Source organism: Pteropus medius, unplaced genomic scaffold (assembly GCF_902729225.1).
Source record: "Pteropus medius unplaced genomic scaffold, Ma_sr-lr_union100, whole genome shotgun sequence".
Taxonomy (NCBI): Eukaryota; Metazoa; Chordata; class Mammalia; order Chiroptera; family Pteropodidae; genus Pteropus; species Pteropus medius.
Window position 1 is genome coordinate 25,847,480 of NW_024340692.1, and position 12,960 is coordinate 25,860,439.

Below are 12,960 nucleotides of genomic sequence, written 5' to 3' on the forward strand. Positions count from 1 at the left end.
TATGCGTTTTATTTCAGTTGCCTCCTTCACTTGAGCAGTTTAGTGAATAAATAGCCAAATTGAATTTATTTCCTTTTTATTCTTTCATTTAAATCTCTGGTCAAGATGTTTTCCAACAATCAAGGATCCAATGACTACATCAGGGAGTAGAATAAAGGAAACAATTATAGACATTGTCAGTGAATAGATTTAGAAATTCTTGAAGAGAATTTGCATTTTTTTTTTTTAGCTTATAATTTTAGTATTTTAAGTGGAAACTCATGATCTATTTCTGCAAAGATCTTCACCTTTGGTGTTTATAATTTTTTTTTTTTCTCAGTTCCTTTGCCCTCCAGCTGGTTCTCCTGGCCCTGGCTAATTCTTGGTACTCTTGAATCTCCCTTGACAGCAGAAAGCAGTGATCAGATACATTAAATGATTCAGTGGAAAATTTAATCTAATCTCATACTTGCAAGCTGTAAGAAGCAACCTGCTGTGAACTAAAATTGTTATAAGTACTATCTGACTCCTACAGGCCTCTCTTCCTTTTTTTGTCATGGTAAATGACTGATAAAAGAATTTAAACCATGTGAAACATGGTAAATGTTGATTTGTTGACTTGGCCATTGAACTGGATATGTTGCCTTCTTGAAGGTAAAACTGAAGAGGGGTCTCACAGATTTTAGATTTTGTTTATAAGGGCAAATCATTTAAGTGTATTCACAGAAGTTGCTAACTGATGCAGTGATGTCTTATTTCCCTTTAAACTAGGCTTCAGGCTTTATACACAGATGTAAAAGCAAGACAAAAGAACATCCAAAACAAAGGAATATCTGTCAATTAAAGACTCAAGCTTCAAAGACTGACATCTGACAATCTGAAGAGCAGAGTTGACATGGTGGATTGCTCGCCTGACTGATTTGAAGGAAAGGATGTCCAGTTACAATGCAGAAAAGCTAGGTAGGAGAAAGTGGAGGAATAAACAAGAGATGAGAGAAAAGCTGGGTATTGGAAAAGTGTAAAAGTGTAAGGAACAGAAGAAACAGGAACCTTTAGTATCGGTGGTGCCAATGTTGAAGATTATGGTGACTGCTATTACATTGTTGGCCCCCAATGATCCAAATCTCCCAGTATTTGTCCTTTCGCAGACCTTTCCCTTTGAACATGAAGTAACACTGTGACTTATTTTACCTAACTGGAAATGGCAGAGTGATGCTATATCAGTTCTTGGTCTAAGCCTTAAGAAGTTCTGCGTGTATGCTCATAGGAGCCCTGATCTGCCTTCTAAGGAGCTTGTTACCCTGCTGGAGCTACATGGAGAGGCCATAGGGGAAGCCGCATCAGAGGGAGAGGCCCTGAGAGAAAAGCCCAACCACCCCAGTGTCCCAGCTAAGCACAAGCCGTGTTGACTGACCAGCTGGATGAATCCACATGAGTGACTATTGTCAAGATCAACAGAAGAATCACCCTGCTAAGCTCAGCACAGACTGTAGAACTATGAGGAAAAATATGTTCACTGCTTTAAGCCAGCAGGTTTTGGGGTGGTTTTTTACACAGTTGTTGATACTTGACTCTTCTACTCCATTATTATACCAGATAGCTGCTGGTATAATAATGGAGTAGAAGAGTCAAGTATCAAGACCCAGTGACTCTACTCTTGGAACAGCATCGTGTAGAGTGAAGATGCAGGCCTGGGACCACAATCTTAGTTCAAATCTTCACTTTGCTGTTTTTGAGCTCTGTGGCCTTGGGCAAGCTATGTAACATTTCTGGGGGCTCAGTGTTGTTATCTTTAAAATGAGAAAAAAAATTTCTTTTCTCAGAGGATATTTATCTAAGGAAATGACTGAACACTGGGGTCACATATTAAGTGTTCACCAAACATTACTTCTGTTCCTCCCAATGGTTTCCTCACCCCCTCAGAGGATCAAAGTGACCTAAACTTTGATCCTCTTAAGGGTGATCCTGTGATCTACTAAAGGCAGTTCCATCATAGGTCTGTTTTTTTACTGTTTCTGTGTACTGGATAAACAGTCAGAGGGTTTATATGAAAAGAGGTAAATTGTTAAAATACAAGTAATGGATTTTTTTTTTTAATGATGGTAGGCTTGGAGGCCACTGCTGACATCAGTGCACATTTCTGTCTAAATCTCAGACCATATCCATCTGCTCCTCTGGAGTGGAACATCCAGGATTGTTGAAGTTACATTTAGCATATTTTATTGCAGAAGGCACGCAAGCATATACTATATTTCTATTAGATTTCACCCACCCAAAAAGCATTACTATCTCAATTGTTTGTAAAATTCACTTAGGCAAAAATTGCCCAACTTGAGGCAGCACTGGGTAACTTTTGGAGATTTTTGAATACTTATCTTAATACTGGATGTTGATTTAGGGCGCTGGAAAGAAAGAAGTCGTCCCACATTAAGGGTCTAAATTATGTTAAAACTATGTAGGAACCAAATTTCCAATCCTTCTGAGAACACACACACACACACACATACACAGACACACACACACACACACACACACACACACACGTACACACACACAGACAAAAGAAAGGATTAAGGAGAAAAGAATCCTGCCCTGGCCTCAGTTTCTAATACATAAAATAAGAAAGCCAGACTAGAAGTTCTCCGAGGTCACTTCCAGCTCTGAGTGTAGCAGACATCTCAGATCCTGTGTCTGTATTAACCCTTTGTGGGCAGTGAGATGAAAAACACAGGTCGCTCTCCAGGAAACCTTTAATTTCAGAGTTTTAAATAAAAAAAGAATCAAAATGCTCTTTTAGATAACTTTTTTAAGCTTAATTTTAGTGTGTTTTTGTTTGTATTTTATTCGAAAAGAGAACTGAAAGCTGCAATTTGACAAATTGCTGCACACATTTCCTTGCCAGACAACTGCCCTTCCAATTGACATAAAACAATTTTCTAAAATTTATTTTTAATGAGAAATTTAGATCCCTGTAATCTGTCTTAAACATTTTTTTTCCTTTAGACCTATTACAGGGCTCTGGGGTCTCCATACCTCAGTGCCAAGAGCATGGATGGCAAAATAATTCATATCAGTGCCTTGTATTAGTCTAGCTCAATATTGTTTTTTCCTTAATGGCTTAGGAGAGCCATTCAAATGCTTTGATTCTAGCAATGAATATCTAATGGGGAGGATAGGTGAATGCCATGTAATGTTTAGCCTATTAAAATGGCCATATCCAAAGCTGAAGCAGAGTAAATCCTTACCACGGACTCTGAATTAGGAGGGCAGGTCAACATGGAAGAAAGCAGGAGAAAGAAAGGGGAGTTAAAGTAAGTCTGAGAGTGTCCTCTCCAAATTAGGTCCCACAATTACAGTGGAACTTTGTTTAATGCCCTCTTTTAGTGCTCAACCATCTTCTCTTTTGCCATTCATGTTTCTCAAACAGACCTCTGGGTGTGCCTTTCTTATTATGAAAACCTTAGCTTCCCACTACTCTCAGTACAAAGTGCAAGATCCTTAACCTGTCATTCAACATCTTTCACAATTAAGTCCTCTTCTATTTTTTCAGCCTAGTTTTTTACTGCTCTCATCCTTAGGCACATATCTTATGCTTTAGTGTGATCAGACATGTACTTTTATGTATGTAAAGGTTTGCTCATGTTTCCTCTGGCTGCATTGCATTTCCTCTACCCACAACACCCTTTTCTGACTTTCTAATAATAGAATCTTGAGAACATAAGGTGTTCATTATTTTTAAATGTTAAGGATCATTTATCAACATCATTCCTGCTTTTTCAAGGGCTAATTTTGATAGTGTTGACAGGAGGGCAAATTCATACACCCAGATATTTGATAAAAACTGCATTGTAGCCCCAGAGATCTCATTTCATAGAGAGTCTAATATGACTATACTACCAAAATTTCAGGAATCAACAAGCTTCGACAAAGTACAACTTCAAATTATTGGAAAAATGAATAAGCAAGAAGTAAAAAATGTATGTTTGTACCAAAACATGTACACAAATGTTCACAGCAGTTTTATTCATAATAGCCAAAATGCATAAACACCCAAATGTTCATCAACTGATTAATGTATAAACAAAATAGATATCTCCATACAATGGAATATTATTTGCCATAAAAAGAAGTGAAGTACTGATATATATGACAACAGAAATGAACCTTGAAACGTGCTAAGTAAAAGAGCCAGATACAAAAGGCCACATATTGTATGACTCCATTTGTATGAAGTGTTTGGAATTGACAAATCTGCAGAGAAAGTAGATTAGTGGTAACCTAGGGCTGGGGAGGCAGGGAAGCATAAGAAGATTGAAAGGTGAAGGCTAAAATGAACAGAGTTTCCTTTTAGTGACGAAAATGTTCAAAAATTGATTGTGGTGCTAGATGCACAACACTGTGAATATACTATAAGCCATTAAATTGTATACTTTTAGTATGTGAATTGTATGGCATGTGAATTATGTCTCATCGAAGTGGTCTAAAAAAAGAAAGATTACAGGAGCTTTATTCACAGTTGCCAAAACTGGGAAGCAACCAAGATGACCAAGGTGAATGAATGGATAAATGAAGTGTGATACAACCAGACGATGAACTATTACTCAGCGTTAAAAAGAAATGAGCTATTAAGCCACAAAAAGATATGAAGGAAACTTAAATGAATACTATTAAGTGAAAAAAGCCAATCTGAAAAGTCTACACACTAGATTCAAACTGATGAAGTTATGGAAAAGGCAAGACTGTGGAACAGAGGCTGCCAGGCATTCGGAGGTAGAATGGGATGCATAGGCAGAGCACAAAGGATTTTAGGGCAGTGAAACTACTCTGTGCGATTCTATAATGGTGGATACAGGTCATCAAACACTTCTTCAAACCCAAAGAATGTACGACACCAAGAGTGGGCCCTAATGTAATCTGTGGACTTGGATATGCCCATGTAGGTTCATCACTTGGAACCAATGTCCCACTCTGGATGTTGACAGTGTGGGAGGTAGTGTGTTGTGGGGAGGGTGTACTTTCTGCTAAGTTTGCTGTGAACCTAAAACAGCTCTAAAAAATGAAGTCTAAAGAAGGAAGAAGAAGAAAAGGAGCACGGTGAGGACAAGGAGGTAGCGGAAGGGAAAGGCGAAGACAGCCTCACAATGCCTATCTCAGAGGGACCAACTCTGAAGATTTCCCTGACCCTGTCCTCCTCTCCCTCCTGGCAAAACAATTAATTGCTTCTTAGCTGTGTTTTGTGTTCTATTCCCACTTCTTTTACAGTTCATAGCACTTTATTAGAGTTGTTTGCAGGTATCAGTTAGTGCACTATGATCTACTTGAGGTCAGAGGCACCGCCTTATTTAGTTAATATTTCTACTAAAAATACTACATAGTACAGTAAATGTTTGTTGTGTGAATGATGAAGGACGTCTTATAACTACTGTTTTAAATGCAGTTTTAAAGGATTTTGCTCTAGATTGTGTTCTTCTTAGCCTTTTTGGTATCCTGGGAACAGCTGTGCCCCTGTGGCTCATCACAGGAACAGTAATCAGGATGGGACTGAGAAAGCACTGAGGACTGTCTCCAGAAAATTGAGACCGTATGAGAATTGTGAACTAATGATTTATCTCCAATGAGTCTCCTCAAAATGGAGCATGTTATTCTAGTAGAGCTTTTGGAAGATACTCCTCCTTGGAAACAATATAACAAAGTGCAGTCTGAAATCTGGGACCAGACTTCTACGTGGTGATGTTCCTTAGTTAGGAAGATATCATGGGGTTATAAGGAGATCTCACTTTACCAAATGCCATTTCTGGATGCCTACCTGAAATGCTATGGGGAGAGCTTTATTACAAAGCTCAGGGGTTAGATATATGTAAGATATATGAGACTTATTCCTGCCAAGAATGACATTTTAAACTTTTATTATACATGTATAACTTACTGAAACAGCTAAAATTCGCAATTCAACATTCACAAAACTAAGTTAGTGTAAAAGAACTTAAAGTTCTATATCTGTGTTCGTGTAAGATGAAAATATTCTCTATGAGAGATGAATTTGAGCACATATATGATCCTGAGTGTAAAGGTTTGGCTACTTAAAAATCCCAGGCAGCATTTCAGACTTTCAAGGTAGTGGACGTGGTGAGCCCCAAGTCAGGGTCTTCACACTGTAATGAGAGACCCAGGTAATATCTGGGTTCCAGATGGAACAAGCAGAATATTTCATTAAGGTAAATATATGTTATGATGAAAGGTGGACTGTAAAATGGGATGCAGGACAGGGCAGAAGGACCTAGAGGCCCAGAGGGGTGGAGGGATCTGCTGGGCTGGTGGGGAGAGGGGAGCTGTGCCCTCCCCACACCTTCAGAAACCCTTTGTGACTCAACAGTGCTCTGTGATGCAGGCCTGGCAATAAAGCCTGGAGTCTCCACTCTCAGAGCTCAGTTGCCTCAGGCAGCGCTGAGATTCCAATTATGGACTTCAGACCCTGGAACGTTTTTTCCTTTCCTAATGTCCCTATTAGACCTTGTCCGAGCTTTTCCTTAACCTCCCTTAGTCCTGACCCCACCCTCACCTGCCTGTGTGGGTTGTGGGGGCTCCTTCTGTTCCTGTGCTACCTGGTGGGGATTCCAGCTTTACCAACTTTCTGGGAAAGTGAAAACATCAAAAAGGTAAGGAAGCCTGAGCAAGACCCAACATTCTCCAACATTCTTAATTGTTCTTTCCATTTCTAGTACCACTTTTTTAAAAAAATTTTCAGGGGTGTCACTGGTTAATTAAATTATATAAATTTCAAGTATACAATTCAATAACACGTCATACGTATACTGCATTGTGTATTCACCACCTAAAGTTACAATTTCCTTCTGTCAATACATTTGATCCCCTATGACCTAATCTGCCTCCTCCCCTCCCTCTTTCCTCTCTGGTAACCACTAAACTATTGTCTGTGTCTGTGGGGTTTTTTTTGTGTGTGTCTTGTTCATTTAAATGAGTTTGGTTGGCTCAGAGTAACATCTGGGATGGGAAGTCTGGGTGGAGGATAGAACATCATCCTTCTAGGAGAACAGGATGGGCAGGGCTAGGGGTTTAGCTGGGATGTTTCCCAGGGAAGCTCACGGACCTTCTGGATGTGGTAGAGAGCAGTACTGAGCCTCTGAGCAGAGGCTGGAGCGTGGGCTCTGTCTCAGGTTACAGGGTCCTGTCTGAGGGAGCAGAGATGCGACTGTTGGCCTCAGACTCCATGCCTTCCTAGAGCAGATGTCTGACTGAGAATAGCAAGTGTGAACCTCATAGACAATAGATTTCTTTGAGCTTTCCAAAGAAGACATTTGAAACCTATAAAAGTTGACTAAAAAAAAAAAGGAACACAAAGTTCTAGTAATTCAAATAGGTTCACATTGTACTTGGATCATGAATGGCTGGGTTTTTTAGGGAGAGAAGTGAGAGAAATGATTCCCTTCTTTTTTTCAGTGTCAAGGCAGAACCAAGAGGAGAAGGAAAGGTAGAAGACAGAAAGGTAAGATTTTGCCTATTCCACCTGAAATCGCCAAGGGCGACCTTTTCCTTTCCATTAGGTCCCAGGTCCCTGATCTCTGAGGATATTAGTGGCCAGATACAGTCCCTCTCAGAAAGCAGAGTGCTCAGAGGAGAGGCCAGTGGGAAGGCAGTCAGATCTGAGACATTTCTCAGGTTCTCTGCTGTGCCGTCCCTGGGCAATGGGTGTTTCCCAATGGATGTCGAGAGGTAGAACTTCTGTCTCTTGACTTCGTGAAAGTACTTTGATTTCCTGGATGATCAGATTCCTCTTGGATGTAATCACTGATCTCTCTGCTTCACAGGGTAGTTCTGAGCATCAAATGAGATAATATATGTGAAAGTACTTTATAAATGAAGCAACACACAGGAGAACCTTGTTAATATTATCATAGACCATTTGACTACTACTGACTCTGGGGCTTTTAGAGTCTAATACCTCAACAGTGTCCCATAAAGGGACTCCTGTGTGATACCTATGCTTCTAACTCCATTATATATAACCACCTCCTGTGATTTCCCAGGTTGGAGATATTGCCAGAGGGAAGAAGAGGAGAAAAAGAGGCTGATTTCTATCATGAAAAGGTAACTAGTCTTTCCCCTTCTTTCCTGATCCCCCTATAGCATGTTCTATGCAATTCCAGGGACTCACTGCAGCCTGCCATAGTCATGGGGGTTGGGGTGTAGCCATAGAAACTGGAGGAATGAGGCCTTGGGCTGAGTTCTATTGGTGTATTGTGAAGTCATCAACGTGGAACAATGTGAAGGGGCAGCAGGTGCTGGGTGGCTCCGCCCCACCGGGTTAGTAGGTCCTCCTTCCCTTTTTCTAGTTCTGGCTGCAGCTTTGTACCTTCTGTCTCTTGCAGCCCCCTGGGCCAGTATCATGATACCAGGCGCTTTCGTCAGCTGTTATGCCCTGACCTCTCTTGTGAGGTCTGTAATAATGTAACCGCTGAGGTCAATCAGCTGCTGTTCCCAGATGGCCTGGAAGATGCTACTCCTTCTGCATCCCCTTTGGCTTCCGGAGATTCTGTGACTAAGTCATCATCCACTTTGTCCTCTGCCTTCTCAGCAGTATCTCCAGGAGACCTAACACCAGCTCCTCTGCCTGAGCCTTTCCCACCGCCGCCCCGAATTCTCTCACCTAACCCAATGACACCCTTAGCTGACTTTCTGTCACCTTCACCACTGGGTCACTCTCTGCCAACAGAGCCTTTTCTTCCCTTGGAATCCGAATTCCCAGCGGCCCATTCCCCACCCCCACTTCTTGCATTTTTCCCTCTCCCACCACATGACACTCTGAGAGTGGATCCTCTTCTCCAAGCAGAGGCCACTTTGACTCTGAATACCATCTTTCTTGACCCCACCCTTTCCCGAGATATCAGCCCCTTACCAGATTTGTCCCAGACGATGAATCCCACTGATTCATCTGCTTGTCGTCATGTACCACCAATGCTGTCTACTTCACCACCACCACCAGAGTGCATTCCAACTGTGCCTCAATCCAAATCAATTTCCAAGCCTGTTCCAGAGAACTCATCTCCAGATAGCCCTGGTAATTTATCCAATTACGTCCCAACAGTCACAGGCATTGACCATTCTAGCCCGACAAATTCAGACTTTTACTGGTGGCAAGCTTGTGCCGAAGACTTGTTCCCTTCCACCTCGGCACAATATGATTTTGACCAAGAGTCCCACCATTCTTTAGAGGCCTCTTTCCAGGCAGACGCTGCAGCCCAATGTGTAGAGTGTGGTCACCTTTTCGCTCTCAGGCCTGACGTCCAAACACTCCTGGAGAGACAAGTCCAAAAGAAAATATATTTAATGATGTGGAAGGAAAAGGAAAAGAAAAGAGGCTCTTTACCAAAACAAGTTAGTTCAGACAGCCACCTAAGTTCCTCAGGAAAACTGTTAGATTCAACTGCTGATAAGCATGACTCAGAAGCTGCCCCTCGTTACTGGAGCAGCAAAGGCAAACCAATGGAACCGCATGGCCAGCAGCAGGCTTCATATCCGCAGACCAGGGAGGACCATTTAGAGCAAAATCATATCCAGCTTTTCTGGGGGCTCCCAACTTTGCATAGTGAGTTCTTGTCCCCTGCTGACCATGTGTTGGGTGACTATTCTTCAATTTTTATTTCCAACAGAATCTCAAATGCCTCCATAGGCCAAGAATTCCCAGTACTTTTTCATCCCCTATCTCCATTTTTACCTGAGGTCCAGCCTCAACCCTTACCACAAACCCTGCCCCAGTCCCAGCCTCTACCTCTCACTGAGATCCAACCCCAGGCCCACCTTCAATCCCCACCCCCAATCTTACCGTCTAATCCTACACCTCAAACGAGGAATGGTAATATGTATTGCCATAGACCCCAGAATGAATCAGACCCTCTCACCTCATCTGAAATTCAAAATTTGGAATGGAATGTGTTGCAGAAGCAACAGGAAAGTTTGTGTGGTTCACCCTCTGTGGTCCAAAGATCTTATGAAGACTTTTATTCTTCAGCACCCAACATTCCTTACTACCAGCCTTCCCAGGCTCATGTTTCAGTCTCTATCCAAACAGGAGATTTCCCGCTCAGCAATGAGCTTCACAAAAAACTAGAGCACCACCTTCGAAAGAGGCTCATCCAACACCGTTGGGGCCTACTCCGCAGGATCCATCAGTCTGTGTCGCTGATGAGGCCTCCGAGAGATTGTTCAAAGGAATCTGAGAGGAAGAGCGATCATGGACTCTCATGTCTCTCTGTGTATAAGGGCCAGAGTAGCAAAAACCTAAATGTTGGATTGAGCCAACCGGAAAGCTTCTATGAGAGGGAATCAGAAATGCTTCAGCTAGAGAAGGATGAAGGGAAGGATAAGGGAAACGGTCTAGAGAATGACCCAAAAGATCATCTGTTGCGTGACTCGGAGAGCTCTTCGGGTAAGGATCTGGGGTCTGACTCTGAGAAAGACCTAGACAGTCACATGGTAAATCTGTCAGGAGAAAATTCAATGGTGTCAGGGCCAAGTCTATGTCAGACACAACTAGAAAATGTCTTGAAAGCACATTTGAGCAAGAAAGTTGAGGAAATCAGTGAGGGTCAGCTCCCTGGGACTGTGCAAAATTCATGGCATGCTATCAATCAGACATTGACTTCCCATGTCAAATCCCACACTGAAATGAAACAGAGAAGTCTGCAACCACCAGTGGGCAGGGACTACACTCTGAATACCTCCCAGGAGCTTTCCTTCATTGGGCCTAGGACACAGCAGATGCTAGAAGCCCATGTTAAAAAGTTTTATATGAAGGCATTGGAAGATATCTCATTCCAGCCCTTGTTCCATTCCAAGCTTTCCTCATCAACCAACCTGATTTCTGAGGTGGATTCCAAATCTGGGGGCTTCACGCCTCTTAGAGGAAGCTCTAAATCTCTCCACGGAGACAACATGGGAACAGCACAGTCAGCCTCTGTCCTGGATCATCCTCTCCCTGTCACCTTGCATATGAGCAAGGAAGAAAAGGGGGCCCTGAGACAGTCACTCTCTAGTATCCACCAGGAGCTTGCAGTGGATGGTCAGAGAATTAATGATGCTAGACAGACTCTACTGCTTGTCACACACAGCATCACAGGGAAAACAAGTCAGACACAGGATCCACTGGTCAACAGATGTCCACCAAAGCTGCCTGCAGGGCAAGCTGGAGCCAGACATGAGCCAAAGGTTAAGAGTGTGAGTTCCAGTGATAGAGTAGAAATGCAACAGGGCAAGAAGATGAACAAATCAGAACCTGTTCCCATGCCCTACATGTCCAGGGAGCTATTCACGGCTGAGAGCATAGATGATCTTCAATCAAAAACTTTTGACATCCTGACAAGCAGCGAGCCAGTTAGCTCCCAAAGGACAAATGTGAATGACAGTAAAGGAAAAACTACTATTAGCACTGAAAGCCCCCCAGCAAATATATCAGTTCTCCAAGAGCCTAAATCATCGGACCTTAAGAAACAAATCCTCAGTGAGTTAAAGTCTACACTGGAGAACAGGGTACATGGGCAGACCCAAGGCCAAGCCAGTGACATGTCCCTTGCCTCAGATAGCTTGACCTACAAACCTTCCCTGACTCATGCTCAGGGTGTCTCCAGTGTAGACGTGGGAGCTTCCCAGGTGCTGCATGTCCACGTGGAGGACGGTATGGGGAAGCGGCAGGATACTTGGTCCCCTAAGCATGACTTAAGGTGGTGCCAGGAAAAGAATTTCCCATCAGGTGGAAAGAGAGTGAGCCCTCCAGGCCCCAAATCAGAAGAGTTTGGTGGAGGGGATGCAGGGCTGGGAACATCCCAACCCAGAAGAAAGAGTATCTGTTTTCAGGACATGGCATTACAGGAGGAGTCTATCCCTTCTGTGATAGGGTCTGGGAACAAGTCTCCTCCTGAAAGCCTTTTCAGAAAACAAATGAAGCACTTTTTTCAATGGCTTCATTCTGGGATAAAATGCAAAAAGCAAGAAAATTCCCAGAAAAAAAGCCATGTATCATCTGCCCAGACCAGAGGCTCGGATAAAAGTAGAGTTGCCTTTACTGGGACAACCAGAGCTCAGACAGTCATGACAGACAGTAAGAAGTTCCTAGAGGCGAAACTAGGACCTCATCATGCAACCTGCCCTCAAGAGTCCTATCCCTTCTTCCAAGGGAAGTTTCGAAAGACTCAGCAGAAGGTGGAAGTGTGGGCCCAGGCATGGCCTGTCCAGGGCCATCCTTACAGCTGCAGGATTCCCTCTTCCCAAGTGACATATACCCATTCTCACCAACAAGAAGCAGTCTTGGCTGGACAGAGCTCTCCTACAGGTATCAGACAAATCAGAGACAAGAACAGGCTCCCCCAGACAGTTGTAGCATTTAAGGAGCACCTACTGTGTCAGAAGCACCCTCGGTCTGAGCCCCGCAGGGAGACCGTGCACCGCCCATACCCCACCTGTGGGCTTCAAGCTGGCCAGCGGCTTCCAGCTGCTCTCACCACTGCTGAAGGCACAGTGTTCAGAGATCTGTCTCTACTGTTTAGACAGGAAGCACTTCTCCAGCATTTCCAGGGAAAAAAATTTCACACCCCAAAATAATTTCTTCCTTGTGTAGAATATTGATTCTCCCTAATAAATGTTTCTCTAATAATAATGATGCCCTCTGTGTCTTATGCTGGGGGTATGGATGTTGGTAACTCAGGGCTTGTACTTAGGGGTAAAGAAGGAGTTAGTCCAGCTCTTAGGTATTGCTTCCTTTGGTGACTAGTCTCCTGGAGCTCTTGTAGAGAAATAGATATCACATGCCCCCAAAAGCCCATTCCTCTCTGATGAAGTTTGTGGATATGGGCTATGTCTCTGAAGCTTAGCCTTAATGAACATGTATAGCAGCCCACACCTTCTCCCTCATGGAATGCTTTATGTCATTTAGCGCAGTAGGGCAGACAGGATGCCTACATCTGAAGAGGG

At 43.1% G+C, this 12,960-nt stretch overlaps 1 protein-coding gene across 1 annotated transcript; it reads left to right on the forward strand.

Annotated features, from left to right (window-relative positions):
• The first annotated feature begins 3,255 nt into the window (after positions 1-3,255).
• Positions 3,256-12,591, forward strand: LOC120605163 (spermatogenesis-associated protein 31D3-like). The gene is made up of 3 exons (XM_039866041.1): positions 3,256-3,290; positions 8,367-9,243; positions 9,337-12,591. The coding sequence occupies exons 1-3, from the start codon at positions 3,256-3,258 to the stop codon at positions 12,589-12,591; spliced, it is 4,167 nt and encodes a 1,388-aa protein (XP_039721975.1).
• The last annotated feature ends 369 nt before the right edge of the window (positions 12,592-12,960 follow it).